Below are 26391 nucleotides of genomic sequence, written 5' to 3' on the forward strand. Positions count from 1 at the left end.
TTGATTGTGCGATCCGCGCGTGTATTTGTAAACGAAACACTTACAACAGTCTCTAACCTCTAAATAGCCACTAATAAGTGGCAAGGAAATATTACTGCTTACCAAAACAAATCACGATGCATCGAGGTGTTGCTTTGAAGTAAATAAAGAAATAGTACATAGGAATTCCAAGAAATATAAACACAAGAGGAATTGACGTCTCCACTGGTGCGTCGACGAACGGTGTGATGGTGAGGTACAGAGAAATGAAGAGAAACAACACGGGGATGAAGATTGGAAGCTGCGGCGAGAGATTAATAAAGGATTGTTATAGTTCGCAATATCTGAATACAAGTAAGGAATGTTTTGTCGTTCCTTTAATATTGTTAATTGTTGAGACACACCATCTAAGCTAAGACTATTCATAGTAGCCAATGTTCCTGATGGTAATGAAAGAAATAATGAAGTGCCTTTTATTTCAGTGACAAAAAAAAAAAAAAAAAAGATTTGCAATTTAGCTAGTCCCAGCGATGATTACATCGATGGTAGAAACGAGCCATTTTTAACGGTAGAAGAAACTAGGTTTAGCAATGTAATAGGACGCTTGCATGATGGCGTCATTTCACTCCCACTACCAAGATGCTCCTCGAATTTTCTTTCTTATTTAAATTTGCATTCCCTCATGAGAATAGTAAGAAAATGGGTGCTAATTGCTCTATTCCATAATGACGTCACGGTTTGTTTACATCGGCTAAAATGATAGAAATTTTGAAAAATGTGGATAGGACGAGCTGTAGAAATTTCACTACCATCTAGATAAAGCTCTGGTCTATTGATGTAGGAAGTTTAAAGAAAAAACTTGGAGCCGTTTCGAAGAAAAAGGCGAGAATGTGATTTTTAGCAAAACTCTAATATTTGAGGTTTACAACGACAATTAGTAAAAGATTTGATGCTGATTTTTCGTAAGGCTCATCCGTAATACTTGGAAATAGATATGGAAAAACTTCAAGGCAATTCATTCAATGGTGGTGTTTCTACAGCGCGGTGTCTTATATGCTTCAAATTTTGGATCGAATTTTCAAGCGGCGTCATAACTTTTTTTCTGCCCAAGACTTTCCATCCAAATTTATACACAGGCTGCAATAGTGCTAGATGATAAGATTCCGAAAATTTCAGAAAAATCATACCTGGGGATGAGGAGAAAAAAGCCAAAAACTAAAAATAGCACTGTTTGATTTTCGGCCGTAATAGGTTAAACATTTAAAAAATCTTAAAATAAAGTACACTGTTAGAATCTAGGATAATTAAAGTACATTATATGAAAAATACAGTTAAATTGACGCATTTGTTTTGCGAAGCGAGCGAGAATAAAATTGTCCAAAATTCGCTCTGAATTAGTTTGGTTCCACCTAAAGATGTGTTTTTGCCATCCAATCCCCATCCAGCGACCATGATCCCTAGCGTTAAGACAAAAGCTTGTTTTCATGTGACGTCATTATGAAATAGGACAATTAACTGAACAAAAGAAAGTGTGCAAGGGAGTCTGGTAGCAGATCATGCAAACGTCCTATTGTAACACACGGTCTTTCCTATAGTTTTTGCCAAAGGATTCCTTGGACATCCCTGAACATATACATTCAAATCTCTCTTACCTTAAAAGGTCTTGGTAAATCAGGTCTTTTGTATCTCGTCCACAGCAAACCAATCAGCGTCAATATGTGAGTCAGCCATGTAGCAGCGCTGAAGACTTTCATCAAATTCTGAACGGTACTAGTTTTTGGTATCAGGAATAAGCATGCCGTGATAGTCTACAAGCAAAAGAAATATGAAGAAATTGCAAGTACGACTTGAAAAGTTTATACGCTCATGAAGCAATAACATTCCCAAGGACTTTGGCACGAGGCTCAAAGCAAGGAGAACTAATAGGAGATTGTGTTTGCCTGTAGACGCTCGACTGGGCAACAGAACAATAACATTCCTAAGGACTTTGGCACGAGGATCAAAGCAAGGAGAACTAACAGGAGGATGGAGACCGTTTTCTCTCTACAAAATCTCAGTCCTGAATTAATATGTTAACTATTCATACTGATAACAGCAAAGCAGGAATAGGTGTTCTCTTGTTGGTGTGAATCATGGCCAGGACTGCTGGAAGATGACCTTCGCGAGCTGCAGACAGCGTCACCCTGTGGAGAAAGAGATTGAAGAACAAAAATGATGACCCATTTTAAAGAAGATCAATATGCACAACGGCTATATTCATATTATATAATAGAGAGCAACTTCTCCCCATAATTATAATTTAGCAATCATAATTAATATTAGAAAATTTAAGGAGATTTAAAAAAAACCACTCTTGGAATTTAACGAATTGAATAACAAGATCTACATACAAGATGTTGAACTACTAAATAGCAACCACAACTAATTTGCTGAAATTCTAATTAGAAGTAAACTTTAATTTATCTATTAAAAGTGTTAAAGTAATCTTTCTCGTACCCAGACCCTTCTGATTGAGAAAGGTCTGGGTACGAGAATGTGAAGTGATAATTTTGTTAAATAGCAAAATAATGAAAATGATAAGTAATAAAATTAAATTAAATTAAAAGAAAAAAAAAAAAAAAGATCACTATGAGTCTGACGAGGTGTTCTGACTATCACTACTCAATGTCTCTACTCACACATTGTATATTTACAAAATTGTATATACTTAACTTGCTGAAGAGAAATAACTCCCATTTGAAGAGCCAAAAATAGAACACGCTACTAACACGGGTACGATCCATGCCACTTGGAAACCGTACACACGTTGAACTACGGCCTGAAATAGAGCCAATTCATGACAAAAGAAAAAAAAAAGATTTTAATGACCAATAATGCAATTATGTATTTGATTGATAGTAAGTAATTTGCCGACATACGAGGAATTCCTTGTATGTTAAGATTAAGTTTTGGGAAAAGTATGTTTATAGCATTTTTGTTATATATCATAGCCCTATACTGCACCCTATCTATGTTTTGTGATTGGATAGTAACAACGACAGTGTATATAAATAGCGTACGTTTATATGATAGTAAAATCACAGTACTTTCACAGTACTAAAATGGCGACATTACTTCAGCCGCAATAACATCTCACAAGATCACTGCTAAAATAACCCAAATGCTTGCGCACGTTATCTTCAGTTTTTCAGACTCGTGCAAAATTTTCTTTCAAATTAAAAGCACGGGTTGTCGAACTGATCTGAGAACATTTTTTAGCCAATCAGAATTGAACAAATTTGCAAAGCTGAGTTGTCTTTTTTCTCCTAAAAATTATAGATTTTTTGGCCACCAAAATGAAAAAAAAAACGTTACTAATAAGCGCTTGGCATTAGTTAAAACAAAGTAATTAATGAATTATAGCGGAGCACCATACTTAAGAAAAAATTGTAAACTTTCGAGTTGATTTTTCATGGCTTGCCTAACGTCACTTCCGTCCGTCCGTCCGTGTACACAACACAGGAATCCCGCTTGATATCAAAGCAAAACTACTCGCAAATGCGGCTCTCAAATGCACAGAAAAAGTAGCTTTAGGGCTAATTACCAACAAAAAATTAAAAAAAACTTAGTCAAAGGTGGATCAAGAAGTGTTCTGCAAGAAGTCAGGTGTGTGTTTTTTAGCAAACAGTCGTATATCATTATTCAGTTTATGACAAGAATTGGTATCGACAAATCAAACAATTTCTCTCAAAACTTTTAATACTTCTATAGATAAGCTTAATTGATTTTAATGCTGTGAAATATAATCCGGAGAGCAAATATTACAACAAATATTCGTCCTTTATTTAGCTTTGTAAATCTTTAACAATTCGGTTCTCTTTAACCAACTATCGTATGTTTTTCGTTCAAGAAAAATGCAGCTTTGTTCGCCTCCTATCGCGGGGTCCCAACGCCAAACAAAAGAAGACTTTCATTTATAATTTTATCTTTCTACAGATAGTTTATTTAAATATTGAATGGCATGTAAAATTGCACCAAGGAACTAGTATGATTATACAAATGAGCTTTAAATTTGTGTTGTTGAGAGAAAATTTTCTCTCCGATGCTACCAAATCATTTATTTTCTTAATTTCATTGCGGTAAAAATAAGGTTCTTATGAAAACCTAAATTCTGCATATGGATAACCAAACATTGTTATGTTAAAATAAGCTTATGTTTTGCTAACCTTTTCTTAAGCAGTTTTCTACTCTGTCTTTATGTGCCGTGTTCATTTGTCCATGAAAAGTTAGGAAATCTTCGAAATTTGGATTTTAATGAAAGACATCCAAGGTAAACTTGACATTTTTTTGGATTATCTGTATTTATCTTTCGTTTTTCAAGTAAAATTAACAAGGAATTCAAAGTGTAAAAATGTCGGCCATGGAAATCTTTGCGGAATAATTTTTCAAGAACAAAACTAGCCCTTAGGGTGGGCGGTGGTGGGTAGTGTACATGTGACAAAATTCCTATAAGTGGGAGAGTACTAAGGTCGAAAACAAAGACTCGTGCGAAGAAAACGATGTAGTGCATTCCCATTTCATTTTTTCGCTTCATAATTTTCGTTATGGGGGACATTATCTTCATCTTGATGGAGAGAAAACATTGACGATTTTTTGCCCGATCTTATTTTCATCTTTCAGTTTTATCTAAATTGGGCTCTCTGTGCTATTGGGAGCTCCGCTTTTAGGCAGTGCATAAATTTATATAATATGTCATAGTAACTAGCATCGAACTCACCACTGCAGTTGCTGGGGATTCCTTTAATTCTTGTGGAGTCAAAACAGCCAAGTATCCCAAATTAACCAGAAAATAACAACAGGTTACCAGGAAAACGCTACCGAGAACTGACCATGGCATGTTTCTGTAAATTACGTAAAAAAACAATACTGACGGATATGAAGTTGCTAGCAGCGTATCCTGCCCACCTCCCTCCCATTTGTAATACAAGTAGAAACAAAACTACCGCGGAGTCGGCGTCCCTCTGAGGAAGCTTATACCACATATTTTTTAATGCCTTTTTTTTGATTTCTTCTATGCTAATTTGAAGTGTTTTGTGTGTCGTCTTTGAGTGAAAGAACGGCAGAAAAAATATAAATCTGAAAAGCACAACAGCCACATCAAACAGCAACAACAACAACAAAAAAACCCACTTGTTTCATATTCATTTCAAGTTATACCAAACCTGCATAAGATTACCTCTTGGGGTTCTTAACTTCTTCAATGACGTCATTAAGGTTATCCCTGTCAATCAAAAGAAGACACCAGTTTAAAGACGACTTTACTTGTCATCTTTAATATAAAGTGTAACTCAGCAAAACCGTGTCTGATAATATTTATAGACGGTGTTCTAGTTTTCGGTTAGGTTAAATTTAACAAGTGCGCAATAATTGTTGAAAAATTTTCTTTATATCGTTAAAAAAGGCGGCCACGGTTTTTTGGCCGCTGGTTGAGCAGTTTTAACCTCAAGATAGAGATTGTTTTAGAGAATGTATTCTACAACTACACAGTTCTATATTGAATTTAGATTTGGGGTTTAGTTACGCACACACAAAATGCTTAATAGTTTTCCTTTGTTCATATCACTAACCATGCACTATTCCAACCTAACAAACACTTGTACTTAATTTTCCAAATGCCTCAAGAGATTTATAGATACTCGTCAAAACACTGGAGTACTTTGGAGTACTTTTAGGTTCAGTACATATCCTACAACTGGCTACTGCCATACCAAAGAAAACAATAACAAGCAAGAGGCACTTGAGTTAGCCCTGGATCCTTTTCTGGACCTCGCCTCCCTTCCCAATGGAGTGTATTTGCTCATGGAAAAAGCTATACAAATACGTGAAGTGAATTACTATCATATACGTACCATCCTTCGTAAGCCCAGAGTCCACTCTGAAAAGCAAGTCCAACCATTCCTACATGAGTCGTGGTGTCTTTGAACGAGTCCTTGAAGCTTGATGTGTGGCCTGGAAACGAAAGATGGAATCTGCTGCCTGGATTTTTAAAATATGTAGTATTCACTTGTGTATGTATATATATATATACTAACCTTGAGCAAGACTATAAAACCCCGTACCAATTAGTAACATCAGAGCAAGGAATTTACCAGCCGTGAAGACTATCTGAACACGAGTTGCCCAGTTAGCACTCAGGCAGTTGAGTAGACATAATGTACCTGGTTTTAAAGAAAACAGGCACATTCAGCTCGTGCTTATTATTATTTCTTTCATTTGTGAACACAATGTGCCATCCCCTTGGGTATTTTCTTTCATTAAGAAAACTTTGAGAAATCTATAACATGGGCACAATTTCTCATGCCATTTCTTTAGGTTGTGCACTGCGAATTGTGTAATGCGAAAAGGTTCCAATATGAATAAAATCATATTTTTGTTGTTCAATGGGAAAAATAAGTAATAGTCAAATAGGCCTATTAGTTCATGTAATCCAGCTTCGAGTTTTCCTGTTGCTCAAGAGTAGCCTCGACTATGGTCTATTCTGATAACGACACAGGACATTGCTGTATTTTATCAAAAATAACCTGTTTTAATTTGGCTGAAGTTTGCATTGATTCATCAAGCGAATCTAGTCGGGAAAGTTAAAGGTCCATTTATAAAAGAAAACATGCAACATAACCAACATTAAACTTTCTTCGTCAACATGAATTAACTTCATTAACCTAAGGTTTGTAGAAGTTTATGTAGATTTTTTTTTTTTTTTTTTTTTTGTTTTGTTTGTTCAAATCTGTCTTAATTTTAAATATTTTATTTATTTTTCATGACAGGAGAATTCCTCCCGAATTTCCTAGTCACGCTTCACACCTGGCGTACAGTAGATTCCCTGTATACTACAAATGCAGGTCTTTTTGACAAATTCAAATCCACCAATAACCTGCAGTTGCCCAAGCAACTTACATAAGGACCAGACTGCTATGATCTTCAGAAGAAGTACCAGGTCCACTCGGTCGGTGCAGCCGGGAAAGAATGGCCCGAGAACATAAGACGCAAATGTGAGTAGACTAATTGCTCTTGAACAGGGCGTGGTGATGAGGGTTTTAAGCCATATCAAGGCAAAGGCAGGAACTGATCCAAGAGTGTGTTTAATGAGAATATATTCACCTAAATAATATAAAGATGGAAAGTAATTTAGCAGATGACATTGCAGATAATTTAAAAATAATGATTGCATTTGAATTTGAAATATCTGAAATGAATTATTGACTTGGCGATTTGTTATTTGCGTGGATTCGATATTTTCATATATTATTATAATAGACCAGTTTCGAATTCCAAATTACCGCTGTGTTCCTTGATTACATACTCATTTGCACAGGGTTAGCCTCGTATCAGTGTTTAAATATTCACAAATACCAACAGAAAAGTGAAGAATGCACAACTTCAACAATACAAACACTTTGAAACTCGACGGACCTTGACTGGAACACGTGAATATTCTGCACAAACTCGAGGCTAACCCTGTGCAAATGATTCTGTAATCAAGAAACACAGCGGTAATTTGGAATTCGAAAGGGGTCTATTCTAAAACTTACCACCACACTTGGGAAAGGTTAATCCCAGCTCTACCCAACACAGTCCTCCGATGAAGGACACCAATGCACATAAAAGCCATACAAAGAACGCCAAACCAACCGACCCACTGTATACCAGAACCCAACGCGCTGATATAAAGATCCCCGAACCAATCATGGTTCCTGTCACCATAGACGAAGCACGAGGAATACCCAGGACACGTTTGAGAGACATGAGTTGTGTAGTGGGAACTATGGCTTGGCTATAACTTTGTGGTACTGGTTTAGACGTTAAGTTAGTTGTTGCCATGGTGGTGGGTGGTCCAGCGTTTTGGTGTTTTGAAGATCCTGAAGTCATTTGTATACTAGAGATAGGGTAATTAGAAAGTAAATGAGTAATTAATTATTAGTATATAACTCTATTAGGAGCATTCTAAAAAAGTCTCAATGCTCTTACAAAAATGAATAAGCTGAAATGAAGAAATAGAAACATAAAGTATTTTTTACAAAACCAACTGGCAAGGAGGCGAACCAGATGGCTATTTACGAGCATGGTCGAAAAACTGAATGTGAACTAATAAGAAATCAGGAAAACTACAGCTCCGGACGATGATCACTCGCCCATGCTGCCCTACCCTGGATATAATACAATCTCTATCCGTTCATAGCTATTTATCTATTCGTAATTATCAAAGTAATAAACATTAAAATTCAGCGATAAAAAACTATGTTTTAAAAACATTTAAATAAAAGACGACGTTTCGACGTTTAGGTAACGTCATTATCAAGTCAATAAGAATAAGAAAATGTACACATCGAATACGTAAGTTTTTTGTTTGAATAGTGTGATATTACAGTCGGAAAACTCGATTTTCTTGCGTAAGCTACATTGTGAAAGTACATAGCGACACTTCGACTAATTGTCTCAAAATAGTAAGATTTTTGTGCATTTTTGATTTGATGTATAAATATACATAATATAAATATAGGTAATAACAAATAAGAAATATTTAGTAATGAATTTTAATATTTTGATTCTAAATCCAAGATTGATGAGAAATAACTGTTTTAGTATGTGCTGACAAGATAATATCAAAATTGTCAGTGTATACCTTCAAAACAGTGAAATAAAAAGTAATAAATTCCTATTTGGTATTTTGCTAATTTTTATTTTTATTGGTGACAACGTTCCTGCAATTAGGCGTATATTTATATTAACTTGAATATATGAATAGTAGACCATGGCCAACGATCAAGGCTTCCACTACATCTACATCTACATTTTATTGTCAGCAGGAACTATACATTAAGTTATCACGCTAACTATGGGAAAATTAAATAAATAGATAAATAATAAAAAATAAAAAATAAAATATAGAGTATATAGAATAGCCTAGATCATAGACGAGACATGCCCCCCGCCACCCCGAGTCCCACGCCCGCGCAGACAGACTTTATGGTCTGTCTTAGTGCGCATGCCCGAAACCCGGAGCAACAGAGAAACATGTCCCATCCCCCAATCCAGGCCACTCCATATAGATATAAAATATAAATATGAAATTTATTAAAATAAATAAATAAATAAATAAAAAAAATTTAAAAAATAATCTAATTTCTAATGAATTCTGATAGTTTCACTTTAAAAGTCTGGAGTGAATTAGCCTCCACAATATCAGCAGGTAAACTGTTCCATTCAACAATAGTTCTTGGAAAGTAAGAAAATTTATGTACGTCCTTATTTGTCTTAATACTTTGGTACTTGAATTTATGCGAACCTCTAGTTCTAGTTTCTTTTGCAAGTGTTAGCCTAGATTTATCAGTTTCAATAATGTCATGTGTTATCTTGAACATAGTTGTTAATCTTGCCTCCTTACGCCGGACACACAAAGGTTCCCATCGTAGATGGTGCATCATTGAGGTGACACTTGAAGTGTATCTATAGTCTCCAACACAGAATCTTGCTGCACGTCTTTGTACGCGTTCCAATTTGTCGATGTCACATTTATAATGAGGATCCCATACGGTACATCCATACTCCAACTTTGGTCGAACCAGAGACCTATACAGGGTACACTTGACATCTCGATTACAAAACCAAAAATTTCTCTTAATTAAGTTCAGCACTAGTGTAGCTTTGGATGTAATTTCTTGAATGTGGTAGTTCCATCGTAACTTGTTGTCTAATGTGACTCCCAAGTAAGGATGCACATCAACATACTTCAGAACTGATCCACAGAAAACATATTCTTTGTGAGGTGGAGATTTTTGTAAGGATATAATGAAGCATTTATCTGGGTTAAACTCCATCTGCCACATAGAAGGATTCTAAGGAAAATATTAATATGTTCTCTTGATAGAAAATGTGAAAATATAAGTAAAAAAGAAAACAGGCAATTTCTTGTGTGATCTCAAAAATAATCTGTTAAAGTAATATTTCGACCACTCGAGGTATACTTTTTTATCATATAATTATCCATTAGATACCAATATTTCTCCTTTTCGAAAAACTGATATTTTCACATGTGCCCAACCGAATTTATTTGGTGGGGGGGGGGGGAGTTTTACAGAGAGAAGTTGTCAATACCTAAATCCGATTGAATAGAACTTATGCAACTCATTCTTAGTGAAAACTCTTTTAAATTCAATGACAGACATTATCTGGGGGGGGGGGGGGGGGGGGAGTTTTACAGAGAGAAGTTGTCAATACCTAAATCCGATTGAATAGAACTTATGCAACTCATTCTTAGTGAAAACTCTTTTAAATTCAATGACAGACATTATCTACAGACTCATGGTATTGCAATGGGTACCAAAATGGCAGTAGCCTTTTCAATTATCTTTATGGCTCATAATGAAAAACAACTACTACAAACCACCCCTTTAAAACCTTTGATCTGGAAACGTTTTATCGATGTTATTTTCACATTATGGACTATTTCTGAAGCTCAAACCAACGATTTTGTTGATTCTGCAAACTCTTTCCATACAACAATTAAATTCACTAGCGAACTGTCATCAGAGGGAGTTACTTTTCTTGATACTCGAGTATATAAAGGTGCGCGTTTTAGTGACTCTAAAATACTTGATGTTCAAACACATTTTAAAACTACAGAGACATTCCAATACACTCATTTCTCCTCAGCGCACCCTTTCAATGTTAAAAAGGGTTTTATTAAAGGAGAAGCGTTACGTCTTCTTAGAACTAACTCTGATAGAGAAACCTTTGAAGCCCGTATAAAAGCTTTTCAATCACAGCTTTAAGAAAGAGGCTATCCAGAGAATATAGTCGATAACACTCTATCCACTCTTAAGTTCGAAGCTATACAGTCAGCATTGGAAAATAAAACCAGGACATTAAAAAGCATTTTGCCTTTTGTCACTACTTATAACCCAGTCACACCGAATTTAAAGAAAATTCTCATGAAACACTGGCGTCTACTTTCTCAAACTGAGAACCTAAAAAGGATTTATTCAGATCCTCCAACAGTGTCTTACAGGAAGGACAAATCACTAAAAGACCTTTTGGTCAGAGCCAAAATACCTTCCATTTAAATAAGCAACCAGTTTTTTTGTAAACGGCGAATGTAGAAGGTGAAGGCAGTGCCATTTTATCATAAATGTTCTAAAAAAACACTCCTGCTCGTTTATTAAACAGTACATATATCATGGCTATTTTCTTCTTTTTTTAAACGTATCCCACTGGGACAGCAATGACAAAGAGCTGGTGATCGTTCATCGATGCACAAAGATCGTTTGACAATTTTGGAACTAAAATTTACCTTGAATCTTGTATTTCTTGGCCTACGCAGAGTTACTTTCACTTGAAAGTGGATGTCTATAATGGAATCAATTTGTTTTGGATCAAGCTTTTCCATTAGTTGAAATATAGACATAGCCTAGCCTTCAATGTTACCATGGGCACCAATATATTATAGTACTATTAGCCGTGAGCAAAAACCTTTTCCTTAGAAAACACTTTGTAGCATTAATTGAAACGAGGATCAAATTAATAGAACACGGGCACGAATATATAATAGGACGTTTAGGCTCCAGTTTTAAATTCAGAGACAACTCATATACAGTTTATGCCGAATCAGGTCAATTTTATATACGATTGATACAAACTCTCCACGGTCATAATTTTTCTCGCGAGTTTTTGTTGAGTTTTTGGTCAAATTTTGGTAGAGTTATTGGTCCAGTTTTTTGGTCGAGTATTTTGCTCGAGTTTTTTTCGATTTTACCGTCGACCTTTTGTCGAATTTATGATCGATTTTTGGTTAGGTGTTTGGTCGTTTTTTCCCTTCAAATTTTGCATATGGTTTTGGTTTATATTTTCGAAAACTTAAGGAAAAATTATAAAAATTCGGTAAGAGGGAACTATAGCAAAAATAATTTTACGAATTCCTTCATACCTAATTTATTCTTTTCTCGTCAAATAGAGGATTACGATACAGAGTTTAAATATTGATTTTTAATTATATATACATATATCATTGTAAGTACAACGAAAGCTTGCAAGCAGAAGAAAAAACAAAACCAAGGCCCCAAAGCGTTCCAGAGCAAACGAAACTTACTAATATAAATAATATATAATAATAAATAATAAATGGGATTTAGCAGTGGCATTTCTACAGAGTGGCTATTCATCCGCTGTAATTCCAATTGGAATTTAGGAGTTGATTTTTGCGGAGGAAGGAAAGCCGGGGAACCCGGAAAATCCTCGAAGCACAGGAGAGAACCAACAAACAACTCTACTCACATACAACATACACCCGTTTTTCCCATAAGATAGATTGGCTTGATAGAACGTGATGACAAGCGATATTACGAAGAATTTGAAGAGTGTAATTAACGCTAAAAGTTTCGGTTTATTGCTTGTCATAGAAAAGCGCTGTGGAAGATCTATTTATAGACGGAAATAATAACTTATTGAAAATGTGGAAAATCCTAAAAACCTAAGTTTCTTTAGAGCAATATTGGCCTACCCTGATATCCTTAAAAATTGAAAACTGTTTCCGCGGATCATTAGAGAACAAGAGAGAAGCCTATGAAACCACGGATTAAAGCAGAATTAATTCTAAGTGCTAGTCTCTAGGTGATTTTGAATATATATTGCCGCCACGTCGCTTGATTTTCAAAGGTCGGTTTTAGATTGTTTTGTATTCTCAAAATGGCGGACTACTTTACAATTTAAGAGAACTTATACGAAAGGTAGCGCCCTACTATTTTAACTATCTGAATATCTATAAAATGTAGTTGATGGATTGGAGTTGCCAGTGACCTTCAAAGTCTCATCTGAGAATTCAAGTCATCTGCCCGATAGGAGATATATGTGTATGAGAACATATATGAACTATATATTTGTACTGCGTTTGTAATGTATCAAGTTAAGCTGATCCCAGTATATCAAGCAACTTATGCAGCTGCAAATTGAAAAACTTGAAAATATTCTGGATATCTAATAGCAATTTACAAATTGATTTAACAGTGCATAGCATGGGGATATTTTAATCAGTTATAAACATTGATGTCTAGACAAGAGATGACCACCTCGAGCAACTTTATTTGGTTTTTCCCTTATTTTTTTCTTCTATATTTGTTTATTATCGTTTGTCAGTGGCGGATCAAGGATTTTTCAGAGGGGTTCCGTTTCTTAATCTGTGTATAATTCTCTTTTGTTTAGTCGATGTTTGACAAAGAAATTAGATAGATAGATAGATCATCAGTAAAATACAATAAATTTACTGTTATCAACAAGAGCCCTAACTAAAGAAAAATAAAACAAAAGAAATAGACTAAAATATTTAAGATATGAAATTATGCTAAAAACTAACACTAATAATAATATCAATAAACTATACAGTATATATACTAAGTTTATATACATACATACATATAAACATGCAGAGTAGGATGTACACAAGCAGACACATACATAGAAACACACTCTTGCATGCATATATGTAGGTATCATAATATTGTAATGTGTAGGTATATAAAATACGACCATTAAAAATCTAAATATCTATCAAATACATTATTTAACGATTTCATTAAAAACTATACAGCCATGATAGTAAAAGGCTTTTTTAGCACATGCCGTCCTAACTCTGGGCAAATGAAGCAAACCACTCTGCCTCGTAATACGTTGAACAATATCCCTATTATAAGTAAAATAATGCTTAAAAAACTGAGGTACGCGTCCAGCAAGGCATTTCCTAACTAACTTATAGACATGTTTATCTCGTCTAATTTGCAATGTGTCATAACTAAGTGATTTTAAGGCTTCATCACTGCTAAATTTCTTCATAATAACGCGCGCTGCCCTCCTTTGCAATCTTTCTAGCAAGTCAGCATTAACTTTCCCGCAGCAATTCCAGACTGTATCACAGTAGTCCAGAACAGGTAATATAAAAGACTTATATATCGTGTTAGCAGTGTTCATAGACAAATTATCTCTAATACGGCCTAATATGCCGAGTCTTTTTCCTGCCTTACTTAACACATATTTAACATGTTCATTAAAAGACAATGTCTCGTCCAAGACAACACCAAGATAGGTGTACTGTGATTTACGCTTGATAAGATGGTCATTTATTGACACATCAAAGCTGGTTACATTAGACAGCCTGGCTCCGGTACCAAACAGAACACTCTCAGTCTTATCTTTGTGAAGAAATAGACTGTTATTTATCAGCCAGGAGCTCACCAATCCAAGTTCTTTAGTTAGGACTGTTTCAATTTCATGCACATCCTTGCTTGAATAGAATAACACGGTATCATCCGCATACATCAGCAAACTGCATAGATTCAGACGAGCAGGTAAATCATTCATCAAAAGTACAAACAGTAAAGGTCCAAGAATGGAACCTCGAGGAACTCCAGAAGATATACCACACAGATCAGACAGTTCATCTTCCACAGCAACAACTTGCTTGCGATTACTCAAGTACTCCAGGAACCACTTAAGTTCAATATCAGCAATACCAAAGGTTTCCAGCTTCGTTGCTAGGGTTGCGTGGTCCACTGTATCGAACGCCTTTCGTAAATCGATAAAAACAGCCCCAGTTAAGAGTCCCTGGTCCATGCCCCGCCTAATTGAATCTGTAAAAGATATTGCAGCTGATTCGGCAGAGTGATGTTTCCGAAAGCCACATTGGTATGGGCTTAGTAGTTGGTGCTTGCTGAGAAAGTGATATAGCTGAAAATGAACAGCCTTCTCTAAAAGCTTTGAAGCTACAGGCAGCACTGAAATGGGACGATAGTTATCCATTTCATTTCTTTTCCCTTTTTTAAAAAGAGGTGTTACCTTAGCACATTTCCACTCATCAGGAATGAGCCCAGAAGTAAGAGATGCATTGATGATCTTGGTAAGTGGTTTAGCAACAATCTCGGCTGAGTCAACCAGAAGCCGCGGGGATATGTTGTCCAATCCACTTGACTTTTTTGTCTTCAACTTCTTGAGATTAGTTAGAATAAATTCCTGTGAGACAGCCTCAAATTTAAAGGGCGGCGTCCCTGTGTTTCGATCTTTAACCAACTTACTTAGAGCAGAAGTAACGGTGGCTTCACAAATTCCAAATGCCTTCCTAAGACGTTCAACTGAGCCTGTGAAAAACTTATTGAAGGCGTTTGCTATCTTCTTGCTGTCAGCACAATTCTCACCAGCGATATTGATACTTGAAACCTTGACTTTTCCTTTACCCGGGAGAATCTTCTTTATCGTCTTCCAGAAGGCTTTCGGATCATTACTGTTATCTTCCACGAGTTTCCTGTTGTACGTATTTTTTGCTTTCTTGATTTTCATAGTAACGCGGTTTCTGGCAGTACGATAACTTAACCAGTCTTCATCATTGGCTTTAATCACCTAATTTACTATCTAGTAACGGACCAAGCTATATTAACACGACCCAACGCAAAACTGCTAATATTTTTTTATTAAAATTTATATAAGACATATTTCTACTACCTAAAAGATCAAACCTTCAAGGGGGGTTCCGTGGACCCCTTCGACCCCCCTGGATCCGCCACTGTTTGTTATCATTGTTTTCATTCCTACGTGCAATACAATTGCGTATTCACAATCATAAATATTATTCAACTCAAAACAAACATGTATCTGCTTTGGATTATTTTGCTCAGCTCTTGAAAGCTACTTCTTACCACTGAACTTCTTTATAATGAAATTTTTCGCTTCCACAGCCCATCGGTTGGCCTTGCCTGGTAGATCTCTCAGTACAGCCTCAGAACGCTTTTCTACTTGAAGGACCAACGGCATGTTCTGTTGTTTCTTTATAAAAATTTTCATCGCATCTTTGTCGACATATTCCTGTTTATTGATGATTTCATCAATTCTTTTTTGGAGGTTATTTATGAGCGCCAGTGATTCTCTTGGCCGTGGCTGACCTTCTATTCCAACCTGAACGAAGTTGTCTGTTAAAAATGAAACAGAGTCATTAAAAAAGACATGACAACATACAATCAACAATCCATAAGTGTTGGCATAAAGGTTTTGTTGTATGTTGCTTGCTGCTTGCTAAGCTCGAAATACATAATCCAGGTGATCTCGCCTCGAAGTGCGCAAAGGATTATTTGTCAAATCGCACAGTTCTTTTAAGAACTATTAAAATACTAATAATCAAAATGGCGGCTGGTGAATAATTAAGACAACACCGATTTCACTTACTTTTGTTGCATTTATGGTTTGTTTTATTAATTTCAATTGCTGATAGGGCAAGAGGAAGCTCTTCTGGTACATGTAACATAACGTTTTTCAACGTAAAGTTATATTCCAGGAAGTATTTAAAAAAAGTTAATTCGAAATACGACTCCATTTTGAAATTCATCATGGAACTTTTGACGATGCAACAAAAATGCTTCTGATTGGTTAATAGTAACCTGAAAGGCGTGCGCGAGTTCGCCTGGATATTTCATATGTAAATCATGTTCAACACAGAAGAACTTTTTGAAAGCTCGCGCAACGCCTCATGATCTAAGAGGCAGCAGCAGACATAACGTAGTACAGAATTCTTATAATAGTCAGCTTTTACATAATTCCTTTTCACATACCATTTCTCGTATTTGTAATCAGTTAGCCACACCAGCTAAATTAGCGATCTCCGTTTCCAATTTTCAAAATTATCTCAATAGGCCTAGCCTAGTTGGTTGTTAATGCACAGTAAATCGGATAGGGCGGTTTTGGCCTCAAAAATGGGGCCAAAATGTGGACCCTATAGTGGCCTCCTTAAAGTAGGGCTATTTTGGCACTACCGGTAGGGGCCATTTTTTAAGCTCTGATTTTGGGACTGTTTTAGCCCCTTATATGGATTTCCCCCCTAATTTGGCCTATAGTTGAGGGGGGCAAAACAGTACTGATAGACCCATACCAAAATGGCTTCTGTGGGGCCAAAATGGCATTGTTCTATTTTGGCCCTAGCCTGGGCTAAAATAGCACTACTTTGAAAAAGCAAAAATGGCTTTCTGGGGCCAAACTGGTCCTCTCAAATTTACTGTGCGTAATTGAACATAATCACGATAGTCCTAGGCCAAATTCCAAAGAATAATGAGGTTATATTTTACTTACCAATTAAAGCAAAGACATTTCTTCTGACGTCCTTGATGTTTGCACTCCATTTAATAGCATTTTCATCGGGTCCATTGTGTTCTTGTCCATAAACAGACAGACTGTCACGATCCGTTGTAAGTAGTTTGTCAGTCGCGTATTCCCGGAAGGAGTCCGCCATAACTGGGAATAGATTAGTTACATCTTTGTTTTTATCAGTAGTATCTTCAACAATGAACTGAACTCCTGCACGGGTTGTGCAGAACCTATGAATCTTCGTTTCGGTGAATATGTCTCGGATCATTTTTGTGAAGGCTTTTGCGATGTTGTTAAATAAATGATCGCCCTTTTTGAAGACCATTCTTCTATGTGCTTTAGCTTCAACGTCGTGAGCAGGTTGTTCTCTGCCGTAAACGCGGTCCTCTCCACCATGAACCCGACCTTCCTCAATGAGCACAAAAAACACCAAAAGTATAGATACAAGTGCCTGAGTGTTCATGTTTATATTCTGCAGAATCAAAAGAGTCTTGATTAGCTTACAGATTCCATTATAAATTGAATTCAGCCAGGTAAAATTAAAAGAGCATCCTTGTAGAAGCAGCAAAACTCTAATCCATTATATAACATTTTTTTCAATAACTTACGCATTTCTCGCGCGCTGATTGGCTATTTTATATCATCAATTGCAATTGCAAAAGTTAAGAGGAAAGACAGATAAGTGGTCGTCCACGAGTGCGCGCTCATTCCGTTGTTTGTTTTGATCAACGATGAGCGTTTTTGCTATTGTATAAAAAAGAAATACATAACTTTTCTACGTCTGTCCTCTTAATGATTCGTCATTATAGCATCAAAATAGCATCAATAAAGAGGACGGATAATACACTAGAAAAAACTGATTCATGTCACTGATTCGTTAAATATTCAGCTATTTCAAAAAAGGTCGGTGAAGGTTTTGCTGCATGTTGCAACTAAGCCCGAAAACCAGCGAAAGGTCCCAACAATATGGAATTTACCTAAAATTTATCCGCACGTTATTTCGGCATATGTTCTAGCGATCTTATGTTATTTGCATTTGAGAATAATACATTTGAAGGTTGGTAAGTGGCAAGCAACATGCAAGCAAACCTTCATAAATCTTGATAGAAATAGCTATATTCAGTTCACATGTTTACGTCATTGTCAATCGTGCAGCAAAAATCTGAGAATTCACAGGACTTCCATACTATCAAAATAATTATTACCAAGAAATATAACACGCCGATGCTCATTTGATTTAAATTGGAATATTTGCAGCTTCCTTGAATGTCGTAATAATCCATATCTACACGTTGTAAAATGAGAGATAATCCTGAAGTAGGTCTCTATACGCATTAGCTATACTATTTTGGCATTAATATAAAACATTTTGGTTACAAAAGTTATTTACAAATCATCAACATTTCTAAAGGCCAAGCAAACGGGATTGGATAAATTTTCGAATTGTCCAACCTGTCGCACTCGCCAAAACAACAAATAGAACCTGGTGCAACGAGAACAATAGAGAACCTTATCAGAACAATAACAAACCTGAAGCAAAACCTCCCTCCTGGGTGCTTTGAAAGCTCTCTTCAGACAATTATTTAGCAATTTCAACAAATATTTAAAACAGGATTATTCCATTTTTTAAAGAAAAGAAGAAGAAAACTTTAACCTTACTTACTTGAATCAGCAATGACCAATATTTAAAAGAACAAAGGATTTTTTTTCTTTTAACGTATATTATTCTAATAATATGCTGTAATTATTAACCACTGCATTCTTACTAAAATTGTGATTTTGGCGCGTTGAGAATTCGCTACAGCTTTGTTCAAAAAACCTAGCTTATTTGTTTTTCATCCAAAAGAAGTAATATAAGGTGATTAGTGGTAACTTCACAAGCCATGAGCTCGTATTTAAGATTTAGATTTAACACAAAAGCTTTGGCGTTTGATTTGCACATAAAAATCTACCATGATATTTTTTGAAATTAGCAAATATCGTCGGCTATAGATATAAATATTTTCCTATGCTACCTGATAGTATTGAATATTATACAGTAACGACAATTTTGTACAGCAGTTTGATTAAAATATTGTATAATGTTCTGTACTTGACACAACCTACCAAACTCGACCTTTTTCCCCTCTTTTCCAACTGTCGCCTGAAAGTAATTTTAGCCAAATAAAAGCTTCCCAAGACCTTAGTTGCTATATATGTCTCAGTGGATAGTATTTGGTTAAATATCACCCGCAGTCTTAAGAAAGTTAATATGCGGAAACAATGCAACAACAGGTTTTATTATTTTTTTTTTACACAATTGAATACATCAAATCCGGCGCGTTCATTGGTCACAATTTACGCACGCGCACGCTCGTTTTTCGAATTGTAACGCATGGAGGGATATATAGAATTTGAAAAGAAAGACTCTCCCTTCGTTATTTTTTCAAACCGCTCACTTGTGTTAAGAATATTGAAACAGTTATTCGCCTCAGGATTATTGAATGTTGGGGAATATTTACCTCGCCGCTCGAAGACTCGCATGTCGGTAAATATTCTTTAAAGAGAAAGCATAGGTCACAAAAGTGTTTTTTACTAGGTCCCCGATATTCACTTCGCCTTGGGAAAATGAGTTGATAATTTCCGGATAAATCAGTGAAATACTTGAGTTTGATCTTTTAAAAATGGTCAATTTTTTCCAATGTTTGACTCCTGGAAGACCACATTGCTAATTTGCGTTACAATATTAAATACATCATGGCGTCTAACATGAACATAAACCTTCGTGTGCCTTCGTGTGCCTGATGACCATTTAAGATGACAAACACCCAAGGGAGGAATAGCACAGGGTATTTAGTATAATGTAAAACTCTTATCCATCATGACGAAATCCTTCTGTGCAACCGGACATTAAGAATAATCATAGTAGCAATCATAATTTTAATTTTCTTGTTAGACTTTTACTAGGTGGCAACAACCTTAAGAAAGCGTTCGTACTTATAGAGCGTTTTGACTTCCTAGTCCCTATCGGTGTCTTATTATTGTTAAGTTATTGTCAAAGGTATACTATTATGGCGGCTGTGACATAATGTGAAAACGCTGTATAAGCCACTTGTTGTAGTAGTGATCTTAAGTGGATCCATCATATTAAGCATGTTCTTAAGAAAGCAAAAGGGAAAAAAACAAACAAACAAACAAACAAACAAACACAACACAACACAACACAGCACAGCACAGCACAGCACAGCACAGCACAGCACAGCACAGCACAGCACAGCACAGCACAGCACAGCACAGCACAGCACAGCACAGCACAGCACAGCACAGCACAGCACAGCACAGCACAGCACAGCACAGCACAGCACAGCACAGCACAGCACAGCACAGCACAGCACAGCACAGCACAGCACAGCACAGCACAGCACAGCACAGCACAGCACAGCACAGCACAGCACAGCACAGCACAGCACAGCACAGCACAGCACAGCACAGCACAGCACAGCACAAACTTTGAGTGAAAAAGAAAGCAGGTCTATCAGCAAGCTCTATTGTTAAGGTATATTTATCTATTGTTAGACCTGTTGTAGAATATGCGATCCAGGTATAGCAGAATATACCAGAATCTCTCTCGTCGTGTAAGCTAGAAAAACATCAGAACTAAAAAGCGCTTTGTCGCACATGAACATGCCCTAGCTAGTACTCAGATACTTAACCTTAAGGAAAAAAGGCGTGTTTTCTTTGATTTTCATGATAGTTCAGATTTTTAAGCTAGATATAATAGACTACATACTCTCTACTAAACTTATAATCAAATGTGCATAACCTTTATTAATATTTCGATACAATATTGTCTAGTGGCTAATTTTCTTTATTCTAATAAGCATCCTAATACATGTACGGTACAATCTAAAAGATGCATGGTTTATTGTACTCATCACTTGTTTAAAAAACTTCGTAATGATTGTTGTTTTTTCTTTTATATAACTTAGCTGCTTCTAAAGCCATCATGGTGATATGCGTTGGCATATTCCTGATGGCTTCCTCTGTACGCTGTTCCACTCTTTTTACAATTTTGGAATTTTTTTTATCATTCTTATATTTTGCAATAAATTTGATTTTTGCATCTTGGTCAACATACTCCTTTTTATAGATACTTTGATCGATTACGTGTCGGATATTTTCCATTCTTTTGATGTTAGATTTGAAGTCAGTCTTCCGTCCTTTTCCTGAGTACGCCTCTATGAATTAATCTGTTAATGAAAGGAGAGTGATATGATAGAGTGAACGCACTAAACCCGTGAATAATATTTAGTACTAATTAGTAGTAATTCATACAGAATCCTTTGTTGCCTATTGTTTGATTATCACTATTTAGTAATAAAAATTAGTATTTGTTTCACGGGTTTAGTGCGAGCGCTCTAGCAGTGTGCTACCACGAGTTCTCAATCATGGTTCGGTGGCAAAAGTTGCCCCTAGCAAAATGTTCTTGCACAGTTAATATTAGAAACCGAATTAAATAAAATCCAAGCTAGGTATGAAGTTGGATGCTCGGAGTTTCAGTAATGATTAAAATACTATTTCATTATTCCGTTTTAGTTTGAGCAGCCTGCATTTGATTTTGCAAGGTCGACTTATGCTAATGAACTTTAATCAGTCTAACTTTTTAAAAAATCGTTCAAATTTAAAACATTTATTTTAACTTTAAATACAGAAAATCATACTCATATCTCTAACTTACCAAAAAAATCAAACGTCATACTTTTGAGGTGATGGGACACATTATATTGTGAAGAAAAATACCTTTTTCAAATAGCTTCCCTTCTGATTGATGTAATGTGCATAACATGCATGGCCACAATATACGAGAAAAAACTCTTGTAGCGTACGTATTTTTTCTGTTTATCTATTTAAAATAGCCCGTATCGTGTAAGCAATAAATGATTTTAAATATAAAACCGAATTTGATTGATCTTTGAATCGCGTTTTTTCAAGTTTAGTAAACGAAAGTAAGTATAACCGTTAGCACTAACGGATATATTACTCTTCCAAAAAATACAGATATTTAATAGGTAAAATATCATTAAGAAAGGATCGAGCATTTTGTATCTCAACTTCAGAAAGGTTTGTGTGGTAAAATTTCTTATTGTGGTTACAGCAAACTCTTTTTAAATACCATGCACCATGCACTGTTTTCTGTTTTGACTGAAATAGTTCACCAATATAATTTAAGTGCAGAAAACACTTACCAAAACACGGCGGAGAAATACCCAAAACTCAGTTCTGTTTTCTAGATGTGCAACTTAAAATGAGCCTTGATTGAGAGCACTTCCAAACTTTCATGTGTTAAGTACCAATAAATTGAAGTGTTTGACAGATTACGCAGTGGTATTTCAATTTACGGCATCAAGAAAGCGTTTCTATTGTTCATTTAGAATACATCTGATCATATTTCTTTGGGGTTTGAACATCCAAGTTCAATAATTAAAACCACTTGCCAAAGTGTTTAAGGGAATTGTGGGCGTCTTCATCATCGATTAGCTTTGTTTGATTCACTTTCCATCTCAGTTCCCAATTCCTCAGATCTCCTGAGATATGCACAAGATTGTGCACTTGTCTAAATGAATAAGCAAGATACATATCCTTTATAGTCAGTTTGGATCCAAGCAAGAAAAAAAGAAAATAAACTTTTTTATTTTGCCTTTGCATCTCCTCTCTCTAGCACTTTAAATAAGATCTTTTTTTTATTTATTTAATTGATTATATTATTTAAATTAGCAAATTATTTATATCCCTTAGTAGCTTTATTTCTTTCTTTTAATATATGGCTTTCGATAAATGGCTTCACAGAAAACCTGATCTATCCTTCCCTGCTGCTCCAACATCTAAACATCTTGCTAACTCTTTTGCTGACTTTTTTGTTAATAAGATAAAGGCTATTCAAAGTACTTTTGATTTACAGTCATCGTGCCTGGATATCCAACCTGCTTCTGCTCCACGAATCACCAGGCATTTCTCTTCATTTTCTGAAATCTCACCTTCGGATCTTTCTAATCTCATTCTTCCATTGGTCTCAAAGTCTTGTGATCTTGACCCCATACCAGGCAAGATCCTGAGGAGTTGTTTTGAAACCCTACTACCTTCCATCACTAAAGTTGTTAATTTTTCTTTAAATACTGCAACAATGCCTACTCATCTAAAAGAAGCAATGGTGAGACCCATTCTCAAGAAACCATCCATGTCTCCTAAGGAATTTTCAAGTTTCAGGCCTATTTCAAATTTAAAGTTTCTTTCCAAAGCTATTGAAAAGGTTGTTGCTACCCAGTTAATAGATCATTTAGAGCAAAATAAACTTCATGAGACATTCCAATCTGCTTATAAGAAATTTCATAGTGTTGAGACTGCACTTTTAAGGGTTCATAATGACATTCTCCAAGCTTTAGATAGTCGATGTGCAGTGATCTTGGTTTTACTTGATCTATCAGCAGCTTTTGACACTGTTAATCATGGTATCCTGCTTGAGAGGCTCTTTCATAGGTATGACATTAATGGAACAGCTCTTCAGTGGTTTAGATCCTATCTTGGTGATAGATCTTTTCGGGTCAAGGTCCAAGGTTGTACATCTTCAGATCATCCTCTTCGGTGGTGTCCCACAAGGATCTATCCTAGGCCCCATCCTATTTCTATTGTATACCTCACCTATTGGTAATATAATGAGGAATAATAATATCAATTTCCATTTATATGCTGATGATACACAGCTGTATCTTACCTTTTATATGTCATCCAATAAGGAATTTGAGAATGCGAAACAGCAAATTGAAAACTGTGTATCAGAAATTGATAAATGGATGACCTTTAACAAACTAAAATTAAATAACGACAAAACTGAAATTCTTGTTTTTGCTAATCCACACCGTCCTCGACCACCTGTTGATATTATTAACATTTCTGGCTCTGACATTTCTCCATCACCATCTGCTCGTAACATTGGAGTTATTTTTGATGAAGTGCTGTCTCTTGACGACCATATACTTACTGTCTGCAAAACTTGTTTCTTCCATATCCATAATCTTTGGAAAATTCGAAAGTACTTGAGCTATAAAGCTTGTGTAACTCTGGTTCATGCCTTCATTTCTTTAAAACTTGATTTTTGCATTTGATTAATGCATTATTATATGGACTTCCCAAAGGCTCTCTGCAAAAGCTTCAGCATGTCCAAAATGCTGCAGCAAGACTAATAACTTTTCTCGAAAACAAGATCACATCACTCCTATCTTGTGCAATCTACACTGGCTACCTGTGGAGCAGCGTATAGTTTTCAAGATTCTTTTACTTACATTTAAGGTCTTGCATAATCTAGCACCTGCATATCTTGTTGACTTGATTAAACCTTATGCTCCTTCTCGCTGCTTAAGATCATCTTCCTTAAATCTTCTAACTAAGCAATCGTACAATCTTAAATCTTATGGAAAAAGGTCATTTTCTTTTACCGGCTCCTGAACTTTGGAATGCCCTTCCACCCAGCATTAGATCTTGTCACTCAATTTCACAGTTTAAAAGGGACATAAAGACATGGCTCTTTAAGCAGGCCTTTTATTAATTTATTTTTAATAAATAAATTTATTTTAACCAGTATCTTTATTTTGTCTATGATGTGACTATAATGTTTAAATGCCCTTAATCTTAATCTTAATCTTAATTTTGATTTTGATTTTACTTAAAAGTTACTGAAAGTTGTTTATATAACATTATTGATACATTAATATATGGTATTGAAATATTGTTAAATTATTTCTAAATTAGTATTGTTAAACTGTTTTATTATATTCTTTTAGTTATCATCTTACTTTCTATTTATCTATAATGAATATTTTTTGTATTTTGTAAAGCGCTGTTGAACCGCTGGGAATTGGCGCTCAATAAAACATTATTATTATTATTATCATTATATCAATTAGTATAAATTGCATTTTAATATCATGTTATTAAGGCCTGGCCTGGGCACCGCGTTCCGCATGTGCCGGATCTAATGCAAATGAACTCCAATTGTCGCTCGTTTGTGTTGGATTCGGCGCATGTGGGGCTCGGTGTAAAGGCTGGGTCTAACTAGGAAAATAAATTTTAATGTATACATATCTTAACATCTTCATATAATTCTTAATTATTTTAACACATATTTTTAGTGTTTAATTGTAATTTGTAAAGCGCCATTGGACAGAAATGGAAATGGCGCTATATGAGAATAAAGTTATTATTATATTATTATTATTATTATTATTATTATTATTATTAAAAACTTGGATTTTCCGAATTGAAATTTAAAAGGGCATTGTCTGTAAAAATCAAACATAATCGAAAATCCGTTGCCACGTAGAAAAAATCGATTTTGTTCATGTTTGGTTCAAAGGTGTGGAATACCACCTAAATAAACGTACTGATGTTCATTTTGAATAATTTCACTTTTATTTTGAGAAAATCGTGCAAATCGATTTGGGTCGTGGGCGCCCTAAATTCAGCCTAAGTCCGAGGTGGAAAAGGTAGGCCTGAGAAAAGCGCTCGCGCATAAAAATGAAGCAAACTAGGGAAGATGTGTTTTTGGAATATGGCAAAGGAAAGATTAATGGTTATTTTAAACTAAAATATAAATAGGGAAACGCGTTCTAATAAGCAAACAGGAACGTTTTGTAAGGTACATTTTTCGGATTCTCAAATATCTAAACTTCGGTGTTCGGATTTACCTGAAATTCCAGCCTCAATACCTTCGAATGTCAAGCTAAATCATGTAAACAAGCATGTAAACATCTATATTTGACTTATAAACAAGTCCATATAACTTCAGAGTTCTAAAAAGAGTTACATTTATGTCCAGATTTAGGACATTTAGACTAAAAAACCATTAAAAAACCTTGCCATTTTTTCCTTTTGTTGTTATATTTTACAAAGCATTAAGAGACCTAATGGCTTTCTATGATAATGTAAAAGGAAGCAAAGATATGTCGACCGGGGCAAGTGGCTGCATTCATTTTACAGCGATAGCCTTGCCCACAAAATTAGATAAGCTTATGATATACCTGTATGTATATTTGAAACGGCCATAATTTTTTGCAAATGGTTGTGTATATATATATATATATATATATATATATATATATATATATATATATATATATATATATACACTGGATTGCAGAAACGTTGTAGTATACATTTATACATTTATACAAATACCTAATGAGATGCATATTGCAATTTTACTTTTTTAACCCTCAAAACCAATTGATTTATAAT

General features: G+C 35.3%; 4 protein-coding genes and 1 pseudogene across 4 annotated transcripts in view; 2 read left to right on the forward strand and 3 right to left on the reverse strand.

Moving 5' to 3' along the window:
• LOC116303066 (glutathione synthetase-like) overlaps positions 1 to 1738 on the forward strand; it is a 19623-nt gene extending 17885 nt beyond the window's left edge. Inside the window, exon 14 of the mRNA XM_089033814.1 lies at positions 1677 to 1738. The gene's annotated coding sequence lies outside the window, so the exon portion shown is untranslated. The remainder of the gene's footprint in view (positions 1 to 1676) is intronic.
• The window catches only part of LOC116290105 (b(0,+)-type amino acid transporter 1-like), a 12069-nt gene extending 721 nt beyond the window's left edge, over positions 1 to 11348 (reverse strand). The window contains exons 1-11 of the mRNA XM_089033815.1: positions 11306 to 11348; positions 7548 to 7891; positions 6913 to 7116; positions 6051 to 6176; positions 5868 to 5967; positions 5195 to 5239; positions 4736 to 4859; positions 2700 to 2797; positions 2066 to 2171; positions 1632 to 1787; positions 103 to 280 (exon numbers count right to left, since the gene is read on the reverse strand). Coding sequence (XP_088889941.1) covers positions 103 to 280; positions 1632 to 1787; positions 2066 to 2171; positions 2700 to 2797; positions 4736 to 4859; positions 5195 to 5239; positions 5868 to 5967; positions 6051 to 6176; positions 6913 to 7116; positions 7548 to 7884 — 1474 coding nt within the window. The 5' untranslated portion in view covers positions 7885 to 7891; positions 11306 to 11348. The remainder of the gene's footprint in view (positions 1 to 102; positions 281 to 1631; positions 1788 to 2065; positions 2172 to 2699; positions 2798 to 4735; positions 4860 to 5194; positions 5240 to 5867; positions 5968 to 6050; positions 6177 to 6912; positions 7117 to 7547; positions 7892 to 11305) is intronic.
• On the reverse strand, positions 9135 to 9833 carry LOC148909476 (uncharacterized). Its single transcript, XM_089034148.1, has one exon. The coding sequence runs from the start codon at positions 9831 to 9833 to the stop codon at positions 9135 to 9137; it is 699 nt and encodes a 232-aa protein (XP_088890274.1).
• Positions 10257 to 11078, forward strand: LOC148909477 (uncharacterized; annotated as a pseudogene).
• A 4097-nt stretch (positions 11349 to 15445) lies between the features above and the next one.
• Positions 15446 to 19347, reverse strand: LOC116290106 (uncharacterized). The gene is made up of 3 exons (XM_031697095.2): positions 19231 to 19347; positions 17110 to 17596; positions 15446 to 15959 (listed from the first exon to the last, which is right to left on the reverse strand). The coding sequence occupies exons 2-3, from the start codon at positions 17585 to 17587 to the stop codon at positions 15679 to 15681; spliced, it is 759 nt and encodes a 252-aa protein (XP_031552955.1). The 5' UTR covers positions 17588 to 17596; positions 19231 to 19347; the 3' UTR covers positions 15446 to 15678.
• Positions 19348 to 26391: the final 7044 nt, after the last annotated feature.

This window comes from Actinia tenebrosa, unplaced genomic scaffold, assembly GCF_029948245.1.
Source record: "Actinia tenebrosa isolate PJP-AT-01 unplaced genomic scaffold, QUT_ActTen_1.0 PGA_scaffold2__45_contigs__length_23673736, whole genome shotgun sequence".
In the NCBI taxonomy this organism is placed as follows: Eukaryota; Metazoa; Cnidaria; class Anthozoa; order Actiniaria; family Actiniidae; genus Actinia; species Actinia tenebrosa.